Source organism: Mus pahari, chromosome 7 (assembly GCF_900095145.1).
Source record: "Mus pahari chromosome 7, PAHARI_EIJ_v1.1, whole genome shotgun sequence".
In the NCBI taxonomy this organism is placed as follows: domain Eukaryota; kingdom Metazoa; phylum Chordata; class Mammalia; order Rodentia; family Muridae; genus Mus; species Mus pahari.
In genome coordinates this window covers 64,671,954-64,697,200 of record NC_034596.1, presented here as the reverse complement: position 1 = coordinate 64,697,200, position 25,247 = coordinate 64,671,954, and the positions used below count along the sequence as shown (strand labels likewise).

At 43.9% G+C, this 25,247-nt stretch overlaps 2 protein-coding genes across 3 annotated transcripts; one reads left to right on the top strand and one right to left on the bottom strand.

The window, feature by feature from the left end:
* Positions 1 to 731: 731 nt before the first annotated feature.
* On the bottom strand, positions 732 to 9,292 carry Lrr1 (leucine rich repeat protein 1). 2 transcript variants are annotated; one of them, XM_021202259.1, is made up of 4 exons: positions 9,044 to 9,292; positions 7,049 to 7,147; positions 3,925 to 4,646; positions 735 to 1,164 (listed from the first exon to the last, which is right to left on the bottom strand). In XM_021202259.1, the coding sequence occupies exons 1-4, from the start codon at positions 9,248 to 9,250 to the stop codon at positions 924 to 926; spliced, it is 1,269 nt and encodes a 422-aa protein (XP_021057918.1). In that variant the 5' UTR covers positions 9,251 to 9,292; the 3' UTR covers positions 735 to 923. The 2 variants fall into 2 exon arrangements, with proteins under 2 accessions (XP_021057919.1, XP_021057918.1); XM_021202260.2 differs by lacking the exon at positions 3,925 to 4,646 and having other exon boundaries at positions 732 to 1,164.
* Positions 9,293 to 15,542: 6,250 nt separating this feature from the next.
* Positions 15,543 to 16,982, top strand: Rps29 (ribosomal protein S29). The gene is made up of 3 exons (XM_021202505.1): positions 15,543 to 15,732; positions 15,961 to 16,060; positions 16,883 to 16,982. Exons 1-3 carry the CDS (start codon positions 15,671 to 15,673, stop codon positions 16,889 to 16,891), a joined length of 171 nt encoding a protein of 56 aa, XP_021058164.1. The 5' UTR covers positions 15,543 to 15,670; the 3' UTR covers positions 16,892 to 16,982.
* The last annotated feature ends 8,265 nt before the right edge of the window (positions 16,983 to 25,247 follow it).

Genomic DNA, 25,247 nt, shown 5'->3' with positions numbered 1-25,247 from the left:
GGCAGGTGGATTTCTGAGTTCGAGGCCAGCCTGGTCTACAAAGTGAGTTCCAGGACAGCCAGGGCTATACAGAGAAACCCTGTCTCGAAAAACAAAAAAACAAAAAAAAACAAAAAAACCAACAACAACAAAAAAGAGGTGTGTGAGAATTACTCCTTCATCCAAGCCTTCTGTCCAAAGAGCTGTAACACTTGGGAAGAGGTCTGCTCTCCCGAAGCACTGCTTGAACTTCTGCCTTACTCCTCACTGGCTAGTCAGCCTCTAGTCGGTCCTCTAGTGGAGTAGCTGAGTATCTTGGAAGGCAGAGACAGAGGCGGAGCCAACTGCAGCAGCAGAAGAGGCAGAGGGGACTTCCCCTCCCTGCAGCACTCATTTCCCTTTGTTGCCAGGCCAGAGATCTCCGTGTAAAGCCTCTGGTACACAGGCCCACAGAGTGGCTCAAACACACACACACACACAAAGAAGGACACAGATTAAGTACAGTGTATCCTGGATTCTTGAGGCACACACTAACCCTGCAATCATATGTTAACTTCACAGTAAGATTAAAGATCTATTCAGTATTTTGCCTGCATATGTAATATGTATGTGTGCCACACGCATGTCTGGGATCACTGGAGATCAGAAGAGGACATTGGATTCCCTGGTACATACAGTTGAGTACATAGAGTTGTGAGGCATCACGTGGATGCTCTGCAGGAGGGTATGTGCTCTTAACTGCTGAGCCATTGATATACTTCCAAAACTAAAGTCAGCTTTAATTAAATTAAAATTTGAGTCAATGTTGAAAATGCTAACATAATATATATTTTTCTTGCCATGCAAATATACAAAATGCTTCCCTTTCTCTAATATGTTACTGGTAAAGCACAAATAAATACTCAGCTGATATACATCTAGAAATCTTTCTGTTATCACATTAATTAGTTTAACATATCAGAGGACTTTACAAAACAGGTTAGAGAACAAAAGTAAGAGATAACAGGAGCTTCCGTCCTACCCATATTATCTACTAAGACCACAGTGTGCGCAACAGAGTGTAGGTTCATTGTAGTCACTCCTTGAATGAAAGATTGGAGACAGAATCTTCCACAGACACAGGTCTTGGCAGTATCCAAATCTTGACAAAGATGGTAAGGAATTATATCAGGGCCATATGGAATCCTAATGGAAAAAACATAGATACTTTTACTAGATTCTGTAGACCAGGCTGGCCTCCAGCTCAGAAATCTGCCTGCCTCTGCCTCCCAAATGCTGGGATTAAAGGCGTGCGCCACCACTGCCCAGCTAATAGATTCTTTCTTTCTTTTTTTTTTTTTTCTCGAGACAGGGTTTCTCTGTATAGCCCTGGTGCTAATAGATTCTTAATAGAACATTGAAGCACACCTTTAGTCCCAGCACTTGGGAGACAGAGGCAGGCAGATCTATGTGAGTTGAGGGCCTCATCTACAAATCCAGTTCCAGGTCAGCCAGGGCTACACAGAGAAACCCCTTCTTGAAAAACAAAACAAACAAAAACCAAAATAATCAGAACACAGAGTTATAATGAAATAAAATTAAGTATTATTCTTATTTCAGGACTCAGTATAACTGTTTTATACTGCTAAGAATAAGACAAATAGATGGCAAAAACAAAAACAAAACAAAAAGACAAAACAACAACAACAACAACAAAACCAAAATGCCCCTAGATTTTGCTAGGTATCTAATCCTGGAAGCACTCTGCAGGGTGAGGCCAGACAGGCCTTCACAGGGAGACAAGTCCTGAACAAACAAAACCAAGCTGAGGTCAACCTGAATGCACGAGGTCCTGTCTTAGAAAGTAAGCCTTGGTGGCACAGGCTTACAATCTCAGCTCTGGAGATCGGAGGAGGAAGATTTAAATTCAAGGTCTGACTGGGCAGAAGATGTAACTGCTCTGAAGGGTAACTGTAGTCTAAGGTTCGGTCTCCAAGCACAAGTGGGTGCAGTTATGTGCAGATGAACCTCGGCACTGGCTGCTCTTCCAGAGGTCCGGAGTTCAATTCCCAGCAACCACATGGTAGCTCACAACCATCTGTAATGAGATCTGATGCCCTCTTCTGGCGTGTATGAAGAAAGTGACATTGTACTCACATACATAAAATAAATAAATCTTAAAAAAAAAGAAAAAAAGGAAGAGGTAAAGGCAGGAGGGCTGTGCGTTTGGGGTCAACCTGAACTACATAGTAAAATTTGTCTCAAACCCACCAAGATAATCTTTTTGGGAGGTAGGTGCTAGGGAGAAAGCCCAGCAGGTAAAGTCCTTGGAGAGTAAGCACGAGGATCTGAGTTTGATTCACAGAACCCACATACGAAATCTCGGGACAGTGCGGCATTGTAATCTTAAGGTGGAAAGGCAGAAACGGGTAGATGCATGGGCTCTCTGGTTGCCAGCCTAGACTACTTGATAAGTTCAGGATAAAATGAGACCGTCTCTAATAAGAAGGTTGGCCCTTAGGGAATAATCCTTGAGGCTCTTTGATGCTTGAGACATACTTGTGTGAGCATACATACATACACACTCTTTGCCTTAAAATAACATCCTTCTAGTATTTTGTAGGTATGTGATAGTCCTGTTATAGTTTCATTCTATTGCTGTGTCAAAAGCAACTTAGGAAGAAAGGTTTATTTTATGGTATACTTCCGGGTCACAGTCAAATCAGTAAGGGAGGTCAGGCAGGAATCCAAGCCAGAGCTTGAAGCAGAAACCACAGAGGAACACAGCTTGTCAACTTACTCAGTGGCTAGCTCAGGCTAATGTTGACTCAGTGGCTAGCTCAGGCTAATGTTCAGCCAGGTTCCTTATATAGCCTAGGACTACCTGCTCAGAGACAGGGGTACCCATATTGGGCTGGGCCCTCCAGTGTCAAACTACTGATCAAGACAACCCTTTACAGACAGTGCCACAGACCAACCCGATAAAGACAATTACTCAACTGACACTTTTTTCAGGCAATTCTAGACTGCGGAGTTGACAGTTGACACTAATAGGCTAGTTCACTTACTAGCTTCCATATCTATATGAAAGAAACATGAACAAAGGAAAACAAATGCAAAGCCTATCAAATAAACAAAACCAAGGCAGTGGAGTTCACTCTCACAAAACCCACTGCACTTAGTGTTCAGAGCTAAGAGCAAGAGAAGCAGCAGTTACTGAGTCCTTCATGTGCAAAATGTTTTGGTATAATATTAGCTTATTTTGCCTCAAAATTCTGTAAAATATTATCCCAATTTCTGATGAGATTAAGAGGTTAATTAACATGCTAAAGTCATATAAATGGGTAAAGCTAGTAGTCCAATTCAAGTCCGGTTTGACAGGCCACACTTCAGCACTGTGCCAGACTGGAATCATCAAATTTCTCCAGGCAGTAGGATCACCCAGAGATCTAACAGCTGATCCCAGTCTTTTTTTTTTTTTTTTTTTCTTCTTTTCTTTTCTTTTTTTTTTCCAGGTCTTTCTATGTAGCCTTGGCTGTCCTGGAATTCCATCTGTAGACCAGGCTACCCTGAACTCAAGAGATCCATCTGCCTCTGCCTCCAAAGCTCTGGGATAAAGGTGTATGCTTCCACTACTCAGCCAGGTCCCCATTCTTAAAAATCCCTGTAGCAAGGGTCAGGCTATGAGAGTTGACTGCTGGGGTGGGTGAGATAATTCGTTGGGTAAAGGTGCTGTGGCCAAGCCTGACGAACTGAGTTCGATCCCTAGAACCAACATGATGGAAGGAAGGAACTTACTCCCCCAAGTAGACCTCTGTCCAAATGCTGTGGTATTGTAAATGTCCCCACTACTCCCCAATTCCACTAAATAACTAAAAGATTAAAAGCCCAAAAAGACTATTACTGAGTTTCATCAGAATGTTAGGATGCTATTCAGGTACCATACTTCATGACTGAAAGGCTTACCTATGGAACAGCACAGCTTGTTCACAAGAGTCCAGTAAAGTTAATGGTACTTGAAGCTTTATAATTGGAAGAACGTCTGGTTTTTCAAAAGTATTCCCAAAAAGATCCAAGTACTCCAGGGATAACATTTTAAATTCAGAAGGTAGATTTCTAAGTTTGTTTCGAGCTGCTGATAGAAAACGAAGGTTTGTTAGCTGTCCTATCTTGAAAGGAAGGTGAATCAATTCATTGTCATTAAGGTTTAAGTTAGTAAGTTCCCGGAATTGACAAAACTGCACAGGGAGTGCTTTGATTTTGTTCTTGCTGAGATCCAAACTCTGAAGTGACTTCTGGAGTGTGGAAGTACACAAGGGCACACTAAATGTCTCCAGCTGATTGTCATTAAGGTTAAGCTCCTGAAGGTGGGTGAGGTCTCCAATTGTAGCTGGAAGCTTTTTTATACAGTTGTGACTCAGGTCTAATTTCGTAAGATTTTTTAAGCACAGCATACGCATATCAACTCGGGCAAGGCTACAGTAAGAAGCCTGAAGATGTTCCAGAAAATATGGAAAGTTCTTGCTTAGAGGATAATCCTTTTTGGATGTGATAACCATTTTGGTTTTATATTTTTCAAATTCTGAAGTCTTCACTGGTTTTAGTGTTGAAAGCGGTGTGTTGACGTCACAGCCTCTATGAGCCAGTCTCATAGCTGAAAGTAAAGTCTTTAAATTGCCAGGATTGGCCTGAATAAATAAAAACAAGTTACACAATTACAAATTCCATTTTAAATACTTCATGCTTACTAGTTCTCCCCTTAAAGCCCTTCAGCTTCATACACGGTTATGTGATCAGTTTTGAAATGGACTGTAAAGTGTATTTTAGTTTTTGGTCTAAATTTTAACTTTGAAAGATTCGGGGGATAGTGAGGGCTGGTGGGTACAGCTGCTCAGTGTTAAGCATGCAGCCTGAGTTCAATCCCTAAACCCCACAGAGTGGAAGAGAACCAACACTCGCAGGGTTCCCTCAGACCTCCACCCATGTACAGGCACACACACACACACACACACACACACTCTAAGTAAGGGTCGGACTGAGTTCAAGTCCCAGCACGCATCTTAGGTTGCTCACAGCTGTCTGTCTGTCTCTGCCAACAGATCAGAGATAAGGACGTAATGACGGTCTCAGGCACTGTGACAGCACAGATCCTTGTGCTGCTATTCTCCTTGTTACCACGATAATGGAGACTAACCTCTGAAACTGTAAGGGAGCCCACAATTAAATACTTCTTTTATAAAAGTTGCCTTGGTCATGGTGTCTCTTAACGCAAATTCAACAGTGACTAAGCCACACATAAAATTAAAATTTGAAATGTATTAATAATAACAATAACAAAAACAACCTTGGAAATCTGCATGTGCTGGCTCGGGCCTGTCTTCCCAGCACTAGAGAAGTTGAGGCAGGATTGCTGTCAGTTTTAGGTCAGCATGGTCTCAGATCCTATCTCAAACAAAACAGACACCTGTAAGAATCTGTCTCTAATTGCAGGTCTCATTTCAGGGTCTGCCAGGTGGCTCTGGACCAAAAGGCTGAAGACAGATGCTCCAATGTTTTAAGAAATTAGGGGGCTGGAGAGATGGCTCAGAGGTTAAGAGCACTGACTGCTGCTCTTCAAGAGGTCATGAATTCCCAACAACCACATGGTGGCTCACAACCATCTGCAATGGGGTTTGATGCTCTCTTCTGGTATGTTTGAAGAGAGCATTGAATGATGTACTCATATACATTAAATAAATAAATCATTAAAGAAGAAGAAGAAGAAGAAGAAGAAGAAGAAGAAGAAGAAGAAGAAGAAGAAGAAGAAGAAGCAGCAGCAGCAGCAGCAGCAGCAGCAGCAGCAGCAGCAGCTGCCAGGCAATGGTGGTGCAGGCCTTTAATCCCAGTGTGGTCTACTGAGTGAGTTCCAGGACAGCCAGGGTTACACAGAAAAACTCTGCTCTTGAAACAAAACAAAACAACAACAACAAAAAATATATAATAAAATAAAATAAAAAATAAAAGAATTAGGGGACTGCCCAGGTATTCAGCTGTCTCTACTATCTAAGTTTTGGAAGCAATGTTTTTATGCTTCCTATATATTCATGTATTATTTAACTCATTCTTGGATTTCTGACGGGGTTGAAGACTAGTTATAGTCCTATAAGCAAATGTAAGTTGTTTAGCATTGAGAGATACAGAATTGAAAGCATGGTTTTCAGATGTTGATACAATCTAAAATCAAAACATAATTCAGGTATAGAATTTTAAGCTCTTTAGTTAGGATATGATGGCAGAGTACATTATCTACTTGACAAATATGATGGACTGGATGTTAATTGTATATCATACTCTACAATTTATATAACTGTTATGGTTATGCTCAATTTATGCCTGAGAGGTTTTTTTTTTGGACAGAAAAAGTGAGGTGTTGGTGATTGGTTCTAATGCTTTGATTTAATCGAGAATCGGTGCGTCCAAATGCTGAAGATCCTTGTCCCCAATTGGTTTTTGATGGGTCAATAAAGATGCCAATAGCCAATGGCTGGGCAAAGGAAGACAGGGCAGGACCCTTAGAGTAGCATGGGCTAAGAACTGGGAAAAGGGAGACAGAATCGCCATGACTTGGGTGGACAAGGATGGGAAGCAGGAGCTGCAGGAGAGAAAGTCAATTAGCCATGTGAGACTTTGGGTGGGTGGCCACTGACCACTTCCCCATTGGGCCTGGGGTGGCAGGGGAAGGTTTAGTAGTGCCCAGCCTTTGAGGTACCCAAGGCATTTTAAAATTAACTATGTGTGTGTGTGTGTGTGTGTGTGTGTGCATGTCTTCCATTCTCGAATCCAGACATATAATTCCTGGGCCAGTGCATGTGTGCAGCGGTGTAGCCCAAGCTCATCTCTACAGGCTGTCAGGATGCTTTAATAGCCAAACAATCTTTGTTTTGGGATATAGTCTCCCTGTATATTCCTGGATGGCCAAGAACTTCACTTGTAGATTACACTAGCCTTTGGCTTACAAAAATCCTCCCGCTTTTGCTTTCTGAGTGCTGGGATTACAGGCATTCGATGCTGCACCTGGCTTGCATATGTCTTACTATTTCCAATATCATACCTTACTCAGACAGATGTCCACAGGAGGCTCCTTTAGCCGGACAGTGGCTTTCCCCTCATCCACAAATTTGGTGAAGAGCTGCTCAATGTTCTCTCTTAGCTAATTAGAATCAGAGGGGAAGGGGTTGGGGGAGGGACACAAAAGGAGAATTACTATTCAATAACACTCACTGAGGGTAGAATGTGCCAATCTTCCAGGTTTTAGTTTAGCATTTAGTCCCATGTCTCCGTGTTTCATGAAGTTTTTTTGTTTGTTTGTTTTTTTAATTATTTATTATTATATATAAGTACACTGTAGTTGACTTCAGATGCACCAGAAGAGGGTGTCAGATCTCATTATGGATGGTTGTGAGCCACCATGTGGTTGCTAGGATTTGAACTCAGGACCTTCGGAAGAGCAGTCAGTGCTCTTACCTGCTGAGCCATCTCACCAGCCTGTTTTTGTTTGTTTGTTTGTTTGTTTTTAACAGATGAATAGTTACATCTCTCAGCCAGCTGACACTGGGCACTACTGCTGTGTCTGCTGAGACTCTCCTTCATTTTTGGAGAATGTTTTCCTCTCTTCCAACCCAGTCACATGACCATGGTCACAAGTGCCAGCAGTAGCTCCCTACCTTCCTCTCCGTCCCTCAGACCATGCCTGCCACTAGATTATCTGCAAGCTCCAAGAGAGCAGAAAGCTTTTCTTGCTGCCATGCTAACCTCTGTACTACATCATCGGCTGGCATAACTGATCTCAACACTTTTCATAACTCATGTTTTCTGCTTTAGACTTCAACAACCCTTTACTGAGAAGCAGTTATATACCAGGCATAATGAGAACTTGGAGCAGTGTTTAATAAGAATAGTATGGTGGCCAGGCAGTGGTGGTGCACGCCTTTAATCCCAGCACTTGGGAGGCAGAGGCAGTCGGATTTCTGAGTTCCAGGCCAGCCTGGTCTATAGAGTGAGTTCCAGGACAGCCAGGGCTACAGAAAACCCTGTCTCAAAAACAAACAAACAAACAGAATGGTATGATGACAACAGGAACTGAGCTGACATGGTTATTAAATAAGCACGACAAAAGGAAAGCAGGAAACCTTTCCCAGTTTAGAGTAGAAATGTGGTGTTAAAGGTGAGAGAAATAAAAGCCAGGGCACTGGTCAGTGGGATAGAGGGAAAGAGCACTTCAGGTGGAGGGAACATAGGAAAAGCCAGGAAGGGAGAGCTTGTAACTGTGAGGAGCCAAGGACTCAGAAATGTAGAATGGATAAGGTTTTCTGGGGGGATGAGCAGCTGAGGATGGAAAGAAAACAACCAAGAGTTAAAGATTCAAGAAGTGCCATGCAGTGGTGGCTCGCACCTTTAATCCCAGCACTTGGGAGGCAGAGGCAGGCGGACTTCTGAGTTTGAGGCCAGCCTGGTCTACAGAGTGAGTTCCAGGATAGCCAAGACTATAGAGAAACCCTGTCTTGGGAGAAAAACAAAAACAAAAACAGGAAACAAAATCCCGAAAACATAACATCCGCTAAAAAATCAGATGCAGGGTGAGGAAATTATTCCCTCATCTCCATTCATAGTAGACACAAAGACATCTTGTTTTGACCAAATAGCAGTGCCTGGTAATGGAGGAAAATGGATTTTATAAATCTCGTTTTCAAACCTCCGGTTCAGACAGACTAGACTGGAGTTTGCCACCAGTGTACTACAGGCACAAAGACTCTCTGGACCTATGTCGGGTCAAGCATTTTCTTAACAAATAACAGAGAGGATACATGTGGCAATCCTCTTCAATAACAACAACTCAAGATTTAATTAACACAAGTCAAGTTTGGATAGTATTCATTGCTACATGCATTCACTGTGTGCTGGAGATTTAACCAAAAGCCTCATATACTGCTCTGCTGCAGTGTCAGAAGCTTGTACACCGGCGGGATCGCCATCTACCAACTCACACCCGCAGAAGCCAGCAGCGGAAGAAAGGAGTGTGGATGCTCAAGACGCGCCGGACGCGTACCTTGTAGCGGGTTCCCTGCCTGTCTTTCATGGTGGAGACCAGCAGGCAGGCGCGGCCGCCGGGCTCTGTCCTTGCCTCAGGCTGCAGCTCATTCCTGCCCGGTGCCTGGCACAGGCTCACCACCGCTCGCACGCCCTTGCCTCGGCTCTTGAGCCCTAAGGTTGGCAAATGACAGCTGCGGACCTCCACCTCACAAGGCAGCCTCATCTTGCAGTTAATTCGCCCGCTGACCCGCAGGCTTTAAAACTTGGCGCCTCCCGCCCGGCAGGGCTGCCGGGGGTCCTCGCATTAGGGATGTCCGTGCTGCGCCTGAACCCATCGGCTTTGTGGCTTCTCGGAGTCCCACTCCAATTTCCACGTAGAATGGCGGAATGCCCATGTTTTAGCATTATTTAACGTTTAATGACCGAACTTCTGCGTGCTCGGGCGCGCACGGAGGATTCGTCCTCTGTTTTCGGACAGGCGCCCGCCGAGGGCACCATGTCCTTAGCTGGGGGGCGTGGTAGGTGCGGGTGTGTGCTGCTGGACCTGTGTTTCCCGCGCCCTCTGCTAGAGGCCTGCGGACCCGGGGATAGGGTTACCTGGAAGGGTGGTGTCACCTTGTTTACAGACACAGACCCCAGCGAGAAAGCACTCTTGCTGGGCATTGCGAGTCAGAGCGGAGCTTTAGGTGACAATACCGGGCGAGGCGATTCCTGTTGAGTAAACTTTACTTTGCACCCATGGTCAGCCTTGGAAAGGTGGTCGAGACCCACATTTACGTCTCATTTACTTCATTTACTGAGCCCGTGATGGTGGGAGATACCCAGGGGGGCCCCCACCGGATCAGAGGAGAAGGGGAGTAGGGGATGGGGGAAGGATTGTGGGAGGGGGTGAGCAGGATGTAAAGTGTGTTAGCACCAGGATACTCCAAGCCCTGACCTAACCATGTGACCCAGGACCTGCGATGCCAGGACAACGACCCTCCATCCCATAACTCACCTGGCTCAGTTCTCACCCTCACTGGTGTGATGTTATTCTCCGTATAAATTAGGGGACCCCCCCTTCTCCTCTTCCCCCTTCCCCTCTCTTCTCTTTCTCTTTCTCTCCTCTGCTCTTCTACTCGCCCCCCCCCCCATCCCTGCTTAATAAACCTCTCTCACGTGGAATCACCTTGGTGTGGTCTGCTGTTTGGTTTCTCCGCCTAAAACATAAAAAAGTGAGTATGTAAAAAATTGATTTAAAAAAAAAACACTGCACACATCGGGTAGTCTTACCTTCAGTGTCCTCGGTATCAACTTTCAAGTAAAAGCTGCAAAATTGCTCAGCGACACTTATTTATTTATTTAACTGAGCTCCGGTTAGGGAAGCGCTTACTCTCTCGAGGTAAAGTGGTGCATTAGAAACCCCCCTTGCCTTACCCTGATTGTACCTTGTAATAAACAATTAATCTAAGCTGCACATTTGTAATTGTATAATGCCATTCAGAAATACCAACTTTAAATTTAACGGTGGCAACACTCAAAATTATGACTCAAACCGACATCCCTGTTTAGAAATAGCATGGTGAATTGTGTGCGTGTTTCTCATCCTCAAAACCACGTATTCAGGAGATAGGCCCAAAGACAATAAATTGACAGCCCACCACAAAAATTCTCTTCCACATTCATATTTTTTGGTTGCTTAACATTTTATTTTTCCTCCTGGTATTTTCACCTAAAGCTCTGCTGGGACTTGACAGATGCGCCCTGGTAGAGCATCAAAACCTCTGTTAGTTGCATTCTGAGGGTTATGGAAAAATTATATTTAAGCAAACCAGAATTTTTCAAGGACCATTAGGCTTCATAAATTACCTATTTTCGGTATTTGGGTGGATAATAGTAGAGATCGAAAATAGAACACCTTCCTAAAGTATTACAGATGCATTAGATGTACACTAGGTACTTTTGAAAGCTAGAATTTAAGCCTTGCGTAAAACTTGTAATTTTAATTACATGTTTCCAAAATGCAAAGCAGTCAAGAACATAAGGGTTTTGGTTCAGTAAGACATTAGGCAGTTTCAATATATGTAGGTTAGGGTCAATATCGGTTTTAGGCAGAAACAATGGCATATACCGCCATATACTTATCAGACCCTCTCTTGCACACACTGGCCTTGGCATTGTACCTATAGCCTCTTGCATAGTAGAAAAACAATCATGAACTACAGAGTTTGAGGTTGACCTTGAACTCACAGATATCTTCCTGCCTCTGCCTATGAGTGCCGGGATTAAAGGTGTACACCACCATGTCTGGCACCGATTTTCCTTCTTGAAAATTCCAATTACGCATAAATTTTTAAAATTTATTTTCCTGGGTGAGCCACCAGGGAATTAATGACTGCCGAGAGAGCCTTCCTCAGGCCTGAGTCCTCTAAATGGTCCTCCATCTCAAGTGGCCTACTCTGAAAACACATATTGGCAGCCATAAATGGTCCAACAGATTGTGTTTATACGTTTACGTAAATGTAGATGTGTGGAGAGCTCTTGGTGCCACTTCAAGGATATGGGCAAGGATATTTGACATTGGGCTAGGACAGGAAGTAGGCTCCAGATAAATACAGCTGAGGAATGTGTTCCTTGTATCTTGATCATCTTGATAAATCCCTAGAAACAGTGATCATGGGACTTTGTTTATGGCCTTGTTTGTTCCTTGACCTAGAGCTGACCCTATCTTTGCATGTATAAAAGCAGCTTGAGAAAAAATAAACTTGCTTTAACCCTTGCTGGAGTCATACTATAGTGTTGTCTAATTGTCTTTTCTTTCTTTAATCTTCACTCCCTCCCTCAAGACTGACTGAGCAAGCTTGGTCATGTATGTGATGGTAATAATTAAATGGGCCATGAAGGGGGGAGAGAGAAGGGGGAAATGATTTAAATACACAATACATATATATGAAATAAAAAATAAATTTAATTTAAAAATTGATGCTGGGGGCTGGCGAGATGGCTCAGTGGGTAAGAGCACCCGACTGCTCTTCGGAAGGTCCTGAGTTCAAATCCCAGCAACCACATGGTGGCTCACAACCATCCATAAGGAGATCTGACTCCCTCTTCTGGAGTGTCTGAAGACAGCTACAGTGTACTTTCATATAATAAATAAATAAATAAATCTTAAAAAAAAAATTGATGCTGTACATTAATTCCTCACTAAAATGAATTTCTTTAAAAACACTTTGCATGAAACACATAGTGTGACGGTCAATTGACTGGATTAAGAAGTACTGCTTGGGGGGTGGTAGTGCACGCTTTTAATCCCAGCATTTGGGAGGCAGAGGCAGGTGGATCTCTCTGAGTTCAAAGCCAGCCTGGTCTACAGAAGTAGTTGCAAGACAGTCAGGGCTACACAGAAACCCTGTCTTGAAAAAACAAGAAAAAAAGAAAAAGAAAACAGAAATACCTAAAGGGTTAATTACATCACTACGTCCGAGGCGCCTGTGCGGGTGTTTCTAGAGAAGACTTATGAATGGCTAGATTAAGTGGGGGGAGACTGAGTGTGGGAGGCCCCAGGAGGGGTGGGGATGGATGATCTTTCCAGTACTTTGGTAACAGGAAACCCTCAGTTGCCAAACCTGGATGTGAACTGAGCCAAGCTACTAGCATCTTAAGGTTTCTCCCTTGCAGTATTCAAGCCAATTTTTATAACAGATTCCCTTACCAATATGGATAGCAGTATCTGGATATCCATCTCCCCACGTATCCTATTGATTCTGTCTTTTGGAGACCCTTAAGTAATACATATTTTATAGGTAGTAGTTGTTCTAGGAAGCACCACCACCTCCACCATCATCACCACCACCATCACCACCACCACCACCTCCATCACCACCACCACCATCACCATCATCAAAGATAGGGTCATACTATGTAGCCCAGGCTGACCTACAACAAGCTTTATAGCCTAGTTGGCTTTGATCATGATCTTCTAGCCTTAACCTCCCAAATGCACTACCATCCCTGACCCAAGAAAGATTTCTTTTTTCCTTTTACAGTGTCTCACTAAGTAGCCCTATCTGGCCTGGAACTTGCTCTGTGTACCAGGCTCCAACTCACAGAGATCTGTCTGCCTCGGATCAGATCCTGAAGGCTGGGATTGAAGGAGTGAATTACCTACCACACCTGGCCAAGAAACAGGATTTTACTATGAGCTTCATTAACTGGTTTGGGCATTACTGAGGTTTTTTGTTTGTTTGTTTTTTTGTTTTTCGAGACAGGGTTTCTCTGTATAGCCCTGGCTGTCCTGGAACTCACTTTGTAGACCAGGCTGGCCTCGAACTCAGAAATCCGCCTGCCTCTGCCTCCTGAGTGCTGGGATTAAAGGTGTGCGCCACCATGCCTGGCATTGAAATTTATTTTTAAGTTAAAAATAAGTGTATCCCTGGCTGACCTCCAGCTCAGAGACTTTCCTGATTTTTACCTCTCAAGTACTGGGATTAATTTGACACCTAGCTGGAATTGGTTTTCTATCTGGTTTTACCTAAAGCACTATGCTGTCTAAGAATACAGAAAACGCTGATTGTCACTGAAAGCAGTGGAAGTTTGACCTCTGTGGTAGTGCAGCAAGTGTGTGATCTTAGATTCAACCTTTAGCAACCTCCTTAAAAAAAGGTCGGGACTTTAACTCTTAATGAGTTATATCCACTATAGTTATCCACTATAATAAATCAGTTTGGCAACTATCAGTAAATTGGCAGATGTGTACACTCAAACCTGCAGAAATCTATTTTCCAGATTGGCAGAAACTTATTGTCATGATGCTAGCCAATCTCTCAGAGGTAGCTAGGAAAACACAAATGCTCTTTGGAGCCAAGAAAAGGTGATGAACAGTCTAGCCAGACCCTTCAAGAAGGCCTGACTAGCCAGGAAAGGCATGGCTACCTGCTTTGACAAAGCCAGTCATCCCACTAATAGTAAGCAGTACTGATCAATGAGAGGAAAAATAAGGCACCAGTGAGCTGTGTCCTTCAGCATCGTCATCTTCTTACTCTGTCTAGCAGTAGTGCCATTCTAGGCCTGTGTTCTTCTGTTTGTTTAGTTGAATTACATGTCTTCAAAGCAAGATAGAGAGATAGCAACAACAACAGCAGCAACCACAACCACAACCATAACCGCAATAACAGAACTGGAATTGAAAGGGTTGAGAGAATCGTGTTGTTGTTGTTGTGTGTGCATGTTTGTATATGTGTGTGGGTATATGTGTGTGTGTGTTTGTGTAAAACACTGGATTTGAAGAATTTGACAACAGACATTAAATTATATCTGGGCTTTAAATCTGTGACTCTTTCATTATGAAATAATTGGGTAAGGATTGTCTACCAAAATTCTGAAGTAGCATACTTTAAAGTTTTTCTTTAAGTTCTGATTAAAAGTCTTCTACAAAAGGCTTTTTTTTTTCCCTTAATTGTTGTACTCTGTGCTACATTCTAGTTCTAGTTAAAGATTTTATTTCAGGGGGCAGGGCTTTGTGCAATTTTAGTTTGTTTTTTGTTGTTGTTAGAAAGTTGCGTTTTGAAGTTTGTCGTTACTTGTTTTGTTATCAAATTATCTGATGAAAACAACTTTTATTTTATATTACTTTTCTTCAGATTCAGCCACTTAAACTGCTTTTGGTGGCACAAGCAAGCCCAGTATTGGAGGCTGAAACATTACAATAAGGAGTGTGAGCCAATTATGGGCAAAATAGTCATGGGCCAACCTTGTGTACACAAAAACAGTGTTACAAAAACAAATGAAAAATAAATGTAGGCGATTATATTTAGGTATCAAGGGTGATATACTCACATATACGTAAGACCTTATTTCCCATCCCATGGAATGATGTGGTCAAAAGATTAAAAATCCGTTGTTAATAAGAAGCCCCTAGCGTTGACGCCTACTCGTTACACTTGAGTTAAGTTGTCATATGATTTCACGCCAGTAGGTGTCAGTGCTGAGTAAAGGAAAAAATTCACATTTCTAAGCGAACGTTTGAGTTAAAAGACAAGGTAAAAGATTAAGGTTGGAATGTATTATATAGGAAAAGGGTGTATTAAAAAGAAAATGAAAATAATAACGTATTGATGTAAGTGTCCAAAAAGAGACGGGGTCTCGCTATGTTGCCCAGGCTGGAGTGCAGTGGCTATTCACAGGCGCGATCCCACTACTGATCAGCACGGGAGTTTTGACCTGCTCCGTTTCCGACCTGGGCCGGTTCACCCCTCCTTAGGCAACCTGGTGGTCCCCCGCTCCCGGGAGGTCACCATATTGATGCCGAACTTAGTGCGGACACCCGATCGGCATAGCGCACTACAGCCCAGAACTCCTGGACTCAAGCGATCCTCCTGTCTCAGCCTCCCGAGTAGCTGGGACTACAGGCGTGCGCCACCGCGCCCGGCGAGCGCTGAGGGCGGCGGGGAGATACTAGAGCTTCGGCGGGCCGTGACGTCACCCACTGTGCCCGCCCAGCCAGCCTTAGACCTGTCACTCAGAGCACGCGGACCAATGTTGTCGCACGGCGTACGCGTCCCGTTTCAGCGTTGTATTCTGGGTAGAGTGTGGCTCCAAAATCCTTTGAAGAGCGCCTGCGCGAGCCGACTCGTTCCTTTTCCCTCGTCGGGCGTCTGAAGGCAAGATGGGTCACCAGCAGCTCTACTGGAGTCACCCTCGGAAGTTCGGCCAGGGTTCCCGCTCTTGGTGAGGAGCGGGTTGTGGAGACCGCGGTTGGAGGGAAGGGGCAGTGTTGGTGGCTGGGTGCCGGAAATTCAAGGCCCGCGGGCGGCGCGCCGGGCGTTCGGAGCCGCCGTCGCCATTACGGGCTTAGCTAGGCCGGGCCGGGCGGGCCCTGCTGCGGGTGGTGGGGGACGCCGAGGGATGCTGTGTCTTCCTCCATAAAGGCCATCTCCTTGTCCTCCCTCCCTCCAGCCGCGTCTGCTCTAACCGCCACGGTCTGATCCGCAAATACGGGCTGAACATGTGCCGCCAGTGCTTCCGGCAGTACGCGAAGGACATAGGCTTCATTAAGGTACGCGCGGTCGGTCGCTGCCGTCCACGATGCACACAGCGGAGGGTTTAAGCACTCAAGAGGTCCAGAAGGGAAGGGTGAAGGCCAGGTTTAGGTGTCAGGTTGGTAGGAGGTGGAACAGTTTACATAGGAACTGAATATTCCTAACCAGTACCGTCTTAAACTTACGGGCCGGGGATGTTGGATCATACTGGGAAGAGCCCTAGCAGGCCCTCATCACAGTTATGATTTAGCCAAGGCTTTGTCTTTTTATTGGTTCTAAGGTAGATGTCTCAAAAGTCCCCTTTTTTGGTCAAAACCACGTTTTTTATACATATAAAATTCACCTGCTTTTTATTTGTGCCTTTTTTTTAAAAGAAAAGTATTTTAACCGGCTTTCTTTGTAGCCCTGGCTGTTCTGGAACTCAAATCCTCAGCTTGGATTAAAGGTGTGCCTCACACCCAGATACAGGACCAGTTTTAAATAAACTTGTGTTTAATGGACCTGCATGATATTTGACACTGCTCTCTGATGTGCAGCAGAGAGTTTTAAACTCAGACTTACAGTATTGATCAAATAATTACTGTAAGCCTAGCGTTACAGTTTAGAGACTTGAATGACTCGATTCGAGTGTGTCAGGATTGCTTCCTTCCTCTGGTCCAAATTTTTTCAAGTTAAGATGAACTGCAGAAACAGGCCATTTACTAACTCCGTTACGGAGTACATGATATGGTTAATGTCATTTTTGTGGTATTGTATTGGGGAATAATTCTTAGAGGGAACCAGTGGAACTAAATGCCAGAATCACATTCTAAGTAATAAACTTTTTTTTTTTTTTGCAGTTGGATTAAGCGACCTTGAATGGATTGTTCGACTGACTACCAAGTGGAACCGATCATGCTAGTCTTTGTGCACAAAGAATAAAAATGTGAAAAACTTTAATTCCTCTGTGTGTGTGTTTTGTTTACAAAAGGGAAGCAAAGATGTGGTGTGGCATTCAGGAAGCCTTACTCCCCGTGTCTGTCAGTGTGGGAGGAGCTGGGTTTATTGCACTCTAATCCAGCGTAAGAGGCTGAGGCAAAAAATGAGTTTGAGGAAATGGAACCAAGACCATTAGAACCTCCCAAGTGATCTTGGTGTGGCACAGGTTGGAGTGGTTTGGTAACTAGGGGAAGGTGCGAGTAGTTAGGATCCCAGGGGTTTTGTTAAGGACTCAGGAGTTCAGCAAAGCAGGATGAGAGTGGGGCTCTAAGCAGGGTGTGGTTTGTGCCACTAATCTAGCCTTCAGGGTGGAGGCAGGAGAATCAAGAAGGTTTTGCCTTCAGAAGTCCAGGTCAGTGTGGGCTACCTGGGCCAACCCGTGTGGGATTTGGTTAAAGCAGGGAGTGAGCGATGCTGAGTGCATCTGACTGGGAAAGTAAGGTTTATTTGCATGCATGTCTACACGCCAGGATATTACACTAGAGATGGTTATGAGCCACCGTGTTGCTGGGGATTGAATTTGGGAAATCTGGAAGAGCAGCCAGTGTTCTTAACCTCAGCCTGAGCTGACTGGATTTTAGCCAGTTCAATTAGTTTTTGAAAGAGGGTTAGCATATTGCTGGTGGGCCAAAAGCTCATGGGAACAAGGATCCCGAATCTAAAGTTTTTAAGTTTCACAGTAATCCATCTTGGCCTTTGACATACAATCTAGATGTGGTGCATGTATTTGGTAGGTGGAGGCAGGAGGGTCAAGGGTTCAAGGACAGCTTGGGCTGAGTAAATTGGAGGCCAGTCTGTACAGAATCAAAACTCAGTTGCTGTCAGGGCAAGCTCTGATTTCAGCCAGGAGGCTGTAAGGTTTTTTCTGACTGGGATGTGCTCGTTGCAGGCTGAGGATGGGTGAGAAGACAATTGAACAAATACACTGATAATTGGGAAATTAGCCAGTCCCAATGATACTGGAGGGAAGCCTGCTGTGGAAGGGTTCTGGCTACTCAGGGTTGAGTGGGACTCTCAGCGGAAATTGTTTATAATTTGTTCTGTGCTACATGTTATGTGAAGGGCTTTACAGATGTTTCCTTTTCAAGGATTGGAGTCCCTTTTAGTAGACACGATCCTCTTTACATAGCTGAGAAGACTGATCTTCCAAAAGAGACAAAACTGAATTAGACCTTGGGTCTGATATCATTGAGCTCTTAACAGTCATAGCACACTCAAAGGCTTCTTTTTTTTTTTTTTTTTTTTTTTTTTGAAACAGGGTATCACTCTGTAGACCAGGCTGGCCTTGAACTCAGAAATTCACCTGCCTCTGCCTCCTGAGTGCAAGTAGATGTGTCTGTATTGATTTTCCTTATTCTAGAATTTAATTTTTACTATAGTTGAACTATAGTGTATTTTTCTTTGTCCTCAGTCATGAATGACCTAAAACAATTATTGACACATGATCAGACATTCACTTACCACATACTAAGTTAATACATAAACGAATGAATTAAATAACTTAAGAACTACAGTAATACTTGGAACTCAACTCTTTATAAGGTTCTTCCCTCCAGATCTTTCATTAGAGATGTTTGTCTCACAGTCAAGAGTCCCATAAAAATACCCAGAGGACCTGGTGTGGACTCACGCAGGGCCACCACTTGCTGCTTCAGTCCCTGTGAGCTCAGGTGAGCCTTGTCTCATTGACTTAGAGACCTTGTTCTGGAATCTTCCCATCCCTCTGATTCTTACACTCTTTCTGCCTCCTCATCCCCAGGACTCCCTGAGCTCCGAGGGGAGGAATTTTTGATGGAGACCTCCTAGACTCTCTCTCTGCATAATGTCTTAGCTGGCTCATACTAACTGTAAAGGGCTCCGACAGTGCCTTCTTTCTAGTGTCCTGATGTCCTTTGCTAATTTCCTTTGCTACTCAAATTCCATGCGATCATGTCTAACCTCTGCAAGACAAAAAGATCAAATACATAGGCCCAAGGGCTCTAGAATTTCTCATTTCTGGCATAACTATTGCTGGTATTTGTTTGGAAAAATGATTATTATTTTTTGATTTATTTATTTATTATTATTATATGTAAGTACACTGTANCNGNCTTCAGATGCACCAGAAGAGGGCGTCAGATCTCATTATGGGTGGTTATGAGTCACCATGTGATTTCTGGGAATTGAACTCAGGACCTTTGGAAGAACAGTCAGTGCTCTTAACCGCTGAGCCATCTCTCCAGCCCCTGGAAAACTTATTTGGTTCAAAAATTATTTTACATTCCATTCTGTGTCTGTGTGAGGGCATTGTGCATGTGCGGGTGCCAGATTTAGAAATAGCTGTGTGTGAGCTGCCCAATGTGTATAGGACCTGAACTCAGGTCTTTTGCAAGAAGGGTAAGTGCTCCTAACCACTGAGCCATCTCTTGCAAACACACACACACACACACACACACACACCACAATTTATAAATATGTGTGTACTTGTGTGTGTATATGTATGTTGGGGGCAGGTATGAGCAGATGTGTTCAGGTGCTCATAGAGGCAGAAGAGTGCATAGGATTCTCTAGAGCTGGACCTACATAGTTGTAAGCCTCCACGTGGGTGATGGGAAGCAAACTCTAGCCTCTGAGAGAACATGAAGTGTTCTTACTGCTAAACCGTCTCTCCAGCCCTAGCTGTTGTTAGTGGTTCCTCTAAGCATGGTTCGCAGGGATCTTATTTCTACATCATCTAGAGTCTGATAAGAATATCCAACACATACATATCATGGTTTATTTTATTTTTGTGGAGACAGGGTCTCACCATTATAGCCCTGGCTGTCCTGGAGGTCCCTACATAGATCTACTGGCCTCAAACTCACTGAGATCCTGAATGCTGGGATTTAGGGTGTGTGCCACCACACCCTGCTAATGAAATCTTTTTAAACTACTGGGCATGCATTTGAAGGCCTGTAGCACTGTCCTAGTTAGTTTTCCTGTTGCTAGAAGAAAACACCTAGACACAAGCAGCTTACTGGAGAATGGGCTTGCTTATCTCAGACTGAGGGCACAGCCCATTACAGTGGGAAAATCCAGGCGCCAGGAGCCTGAAGCAGCTGATCCCAGCACACCCGAAGTCAGGGGCGGCTAGAAAGAAGGCTAGACTCAGGTCCTCTTCTCCTTTTTATTCCATCCAAAGGAAAGTGGGCCTTACCATATCACTCAACCGAATCAATGCCCCCACCCCAGGCTTGCCCGGAGGCTAGTCTCCCAGGTGGTAGATCTGATATAGAGAGTTGAGAATCACATGGTATTTCTTCATTCACATACTCCATTGTTTCTTACCGCTATACAAACACCCCTGCATGCCTGTATAGTTGTGAGAATCACTGATCTCGGGGAAATAATTAAAAGTGACTTTTGGAAGTGACAATTTTGTACCTCGAATGGACTCTACTCCAAGACTCCGAAGAATACATTTCAGTATTCTGTGTTCTTTGCCAAAAATGGATAAAGATTGTCCATGATGGGGGTGGGGACCAGAGATCCCCAGCTGCCACCATTAGCCCTAGGAATTTTTTTTTTTTACAGAGTCACACACTCTGGTAAAACAATACCCTGGCTTTTCCACTGAAAAGGCATTTAGGATGCATTAACATGGATGGAGGTGGAGTTTATTAAGAGACATTTTTAACAGATTCTAGAAAGAGGAGCTCTGGGGAAGAGAAAGCCACAGCCCAGAGCGCGGCCATGAGCTTTGGGAAGGAGAGTGGCACTTAAGTGTCTCCTCAGGAGCCATTTATATTGTGTTTGGTGGCTTCTGAATTGGCACACTAAATGGTTGCTAAGGAATCCTGTCTTCTGGTGAATAAGGTCGTAGGGTGGTTCCTGATATGTATGGGATTATAGTTGACAAGAGAAGAGGTTTAGGTTGCAGGGCATGGTTTTTACTATAAGCAAAGGTTTAGTCCTATTTGTAAGAGTTCCAGAATATCAGGAAAGCAGGCCATAATTGGAGGTCATATAGGCATAGAGGATAAACATAGTTTATCACTATGTTTTTAAACTTTAAATATATATATGTAATATAATATACAATATATAGTATATACATGTAATATACAATATATGTAATATAATGTATAATATGACATTTATAACATTATTTATTAATAATTGTTCTATAATACATACATATATTTATATATGATATGTATATTCTGCAATGTTCTCTGAACCTTAGGTAAAGGAACTGTATTGGGACTAGATTCCATAACTCTGAATTTTGATCAGTTGTGGTTTTCTGTAATGGTCTCTGTTGCAAAAAGACCTTTCCTTGATTAGGTTGGGAACTACACTTGCTTTATGTGTTTAAGGATAAATTAGAATGTAGTTAGAGATTATGCTCATTTAGTGACTGGGACAATTCTTTGCTATTTTTATTAACATATGATCTCTAAAACTTTCCCAGAAAGTGTCATTAGTTTTGTTGGACTTTTGGTTCTCAGCTGAGGGGATTCAACTATACTCCCCTCTTTTCTGTTCCCTCTCCTCAATACCTTTTCCCTTGAGATGGGCTCTCTAGGCCAGGCTATCCTCAAACTCGTTGTGTAGTCAAGGATAGACTTGAATTTCTTGATCCTCTTGCCTCTATCATCCAGCTTATGAATAGCCGGGGATTGAACCCAGGGTTTCATGTATACACGCTGGCAACCGAGCTACATCCCCCACCATTTACCCCATGTCCTTTCAATTATCCTGCCTTTCTATCCCTTTTCATACCATCTAGTCATTCTGTTTCTGGATTCCTGTTTTTTCTTTTTCCCTCAGTCCTTCCCATTTCTGTGTGGCTGACTCCTGAACTTGCTTTTAATGTTCCCAGTCAAGTCACGAGACCAAGCTTGCAGCCCTTAGAAGTCGGCTGTAAGACTGAAGGAGAGTTAGAGGGACATACGTAGACAAGGAGAGCAAGTGTGGGCTCCCGGAAACGATGGCTTTTTGTTCACTGGCACTGAGAGACAAGCCTGTAGGAAAGCACAGGGGTGAGCATCAAAACAGGAGCAGCAGAAGGAAGGGGAGGATCCGGGGATGCTGTAAAATACCTAAGCCACTCCAGCTAGGGAATTCCCAACTTCAGGGTTCCTTCCAACTTGAAGGGATAAAACTATTACTTTCCCTTTCTCTGTGGCTTTGTCGTAGAACAGTGGATCTCAACATATAGGTCAAGACCCCTTTGGGGCTCAAACGACTTTTTCAAAGGGGTCATTTAAGACCATAGGAAAACTAAGGAATTTATATTATGACTCATAATAGTAGCAAAATAACAGTTGTGAAGTAGCAACAAAAATAATTTTATGATTGGGGTCACCACAACATGAGGAACTGTATTAAAGGGTCACAGCATTAGGCAGGTTGGCTGAGAACCACTGGTCTAGATGACTACCAGCACCCATGTTACCAGACAATTCAGATAATCTTATAACAGCATCCTTAAGAAATTGCAAAGGAATTCACTTCCATTGGAAGGCTGCGGCTTGTTGAAGTCTTGAAGAAAGGAAGAAGAGTGGAGAAGTGTCTGGAGAAACTGGTGAGGAGCCCTTTTACAGAGAGAAAAGAACTCATGCCCTTCTTCTTCTTGCCCCCCGGAGATATAGACTTATACTGATCGATTTGAAGATGTATTCGGATACGACCATATTCAGGAGAGCATTTTGTAAGTTTCTACTGTGTGTAATCTAAATTCAGAAGGGCACGCCATAGGCAAGTTTAACATTTCAAGTGTTGAGGCAGAGAGAAAAGAGTGGCTTAGTTTAACAATGCTGTAAGAGTGTAAGTACCAGTAGCATGATACACACGTGCAGCCTGATAGTAATTACGCTGATCGTGTAAACAGCTCCCCTGTGTAGACTTGCTGAGACGCCACCGCTAAATCTCAAGCCTTAGCAGCAGCTGCTAGAAAAATCAATAAGCCTTTTCCCCGGGAATCAAAGATATATGGGTTCCTAAAACGCCTAACGGTTCTCCATAAAGAGTAACGTCTCATTATAGTAATGCTAAAGGAGGTTTGCATTTTATTTCCTAAATAATAACAAGATTGCAAATTAAAGGACTGGTTGACGCGTGATAAACACCCACGGCAGCACAGACAGATCAATAAGAGAATGAGGCAAAAAAGAAACGGAACCTGTTTCTCGCAGTGTATTCACTGATTTTCCTCGGCTGAGCCCTGTTCTCATGTTCTCGGTTCACCTAGCCACAGAGCCCACGTCACAGGGCACTTGTGCTTCGGTCTTCCTCGGATGGTAATTAAGTCATAGTAACATTCATGAAGACCGAGTGTGGACCTTCAGTACAGATGATACCTCCAGTCAGCTGCAAAAGGAGAAGGCGGTGGTAAATAGCACATAATTGGAATTGCAGCCACAACAGAGCTGGTTCAGTCCACTGGCATGACACCCTGGAGAAATCCAGGCAGGGGTAGGTTAGTGGCGTAGTGGTGGAGGAGCCAAACTGTACTATTGCAAGATTTAGGATTTAGCTTGGTTGTTGTTGTCGTCGTCGTCCTTCTCCTCCTCCTGTAATATTTTTTGAGACAAGATATTACTCTGTAGCCAATGCTGGCTTGGAGCTCATCATGTGATCGAGGCTGGCTTGGAACTCACAGCAATCCTCCTGCCTCAGTCTCCAAAGTACTGGGATAATTGGCATGAGAGTTAGGTAAGCTCTGTCAGATATTTTAGCTTTTGAGGCTCAAAACTGCCTTTTGCCCTTGGAAGCTGACGTGTTGTTGTCCAGCCAGGACTCAGGGAGGCTGTGTTTTATTTCATCGCCCTCCTCCTGCTCCGGGACGCTGCTTTTCAGCACTAGTCCCTATAGCTTCTCATCTTTTCCTGCTGTCAGGACAGAAGACCTTCACAGCCCTGGGTGGCAGGGTGGCAGGGTGGTTGGGGGTGCATGCTACTGTTAGCAAGGCATACTGGTTGGGCATGCCAGCCAATGCCCTTAATCCTGGCACTCCAGAGGCAAGAGGCAGGTAGGGGGAGGCCCTCTGTGAGTTTGAGGCCAGCCTGGTCCACATAGCAAGTTCTAGGCCAGCTATGGCTATACAGTGAGACTCTGTCTCAAAACAACAAACAGCAAAAACAAAACAAAACAAAACAAAACAATAGAACACTACTGTTTCATCTGGGTGTTCTTTGCGATGCTGTATTCAAAAGATATCTTCAGACTTGAGATTTTGCAACAGCAAGATTTCATTTTTATTTAGTGCTGTAAGAGCAGTTTCTCATGCATTGTCTCTACTGATCCTCAGACAGGCAGGCAGAAGCTGTTATGTGCATTTTATGGACCATAAAAATGAGACGTGTGGGGATTAAGTGACTTGAAGATGTTCTGTTAATAAGCTTGTGTGGCTGTAATTTGACTGACTGGCAGCAAGGCCAAGGTTTCCTGTGTTATAGGTGTTATGTATAGTGTTCATCTTATTTTGTGGGGAGCATTTTTTTTTTTTTTGCTTCCTGTCCCTTTTTTGTTCTTTTTGCATGCCTATGTGTGGTATGTGCACATGTGTGTACGTGCATTCACAGGTGTGTAAGTGCCCTTCTGTGTTTGGGTGTGTGTAAATGTGTGTGTTGATGTCAGGTACCCTCTGTGATTGCACTTTATATTTGGAGGCGGGGGCTCTCACTTGAGCCTGGAGTTTGTCAATTTGGCTAGTGTAGCTTGCCTGTTTGCTCTGGGGATCAATCCCCTATCTCTACCTCTCAGGAACTGCTATTACAGGTAGGTCAGCATGCCTACCCAATGCTCATGTGGATACTGAAGGTCTGTGATCCAGATCTTGAGGAATAGTGGCCAAGGAAAGCTTAGATCCAGGCATGGTGGTACACACCTTTAATCCCAGGAGACAAAGGCAAGGAGATCTCTGAGTTCAAGGGCTGCCTGGGACAGAGCAAGTTCCAAGTAGACAAAAGGTTAGGTCCAGGCATGGTGGGACACACCTTTAATCCCAGAACTCAGGAGACAGAGATACACATATCTTTGAGTTCAAGGTCAGTTTTCAGAGCAAGTTCCAGGACGGCCAAGTTTAGGAAGTGGAGGATGTAATAGAACAAAGGAGCAGGCTCCAGCTCCAGCAAACGGCAGAACTTGGAAACTGAGCCGGGTGTGGTGGCGCACACCTTTAATCCCAGCACTCGGGAGGCAGAGGCAGGTGGATTTCTGAGTTTGAGGCCAGCCTGGTCTACAGAGTGAGTTCCAGGACAG

Excerpts from the sequence above, each read along its gene's own strand:
- Rps29 (XM_021202505.1), top strand. The coding sequence starts at position 15,671 with ATGGGTCACCAGCAGCTCTACTGGAGTCACCCTCGGAAGTTCGGCCAG. Across the intron at positions 15,733-15,960 it reads GGCCAGGGTTCCCGCTCTTG|CCGCGTCTGCTCTAACCGCC; the intron begins GTGAGGAGCGGG and ends CCCTCCCTCCAG.
- Lrr1 (XM_021202259.1), bottom strand. The coding sequence starts at position 9,250 with ATGAGGCTGCCTTGTGAGGTGGAGGTCCGCAGCTGTCATTTGCCAACC. Across the intron at positions 4,647-7,048 it reads TGGACATCTGTCTGAGTAAG|GCCAATCCTGGCAATTTAAA; the intron begins GTATGATATTGG and ends TTATTTATTCAG. Across the intron at positions 1,165-3,924 it reads CAAGCTGTGCTGTTCCATAG|GATTCCATATGGCCCTGATA; the intron begins GTAAGCCTTTCA and ends TTTTTCCATTAG.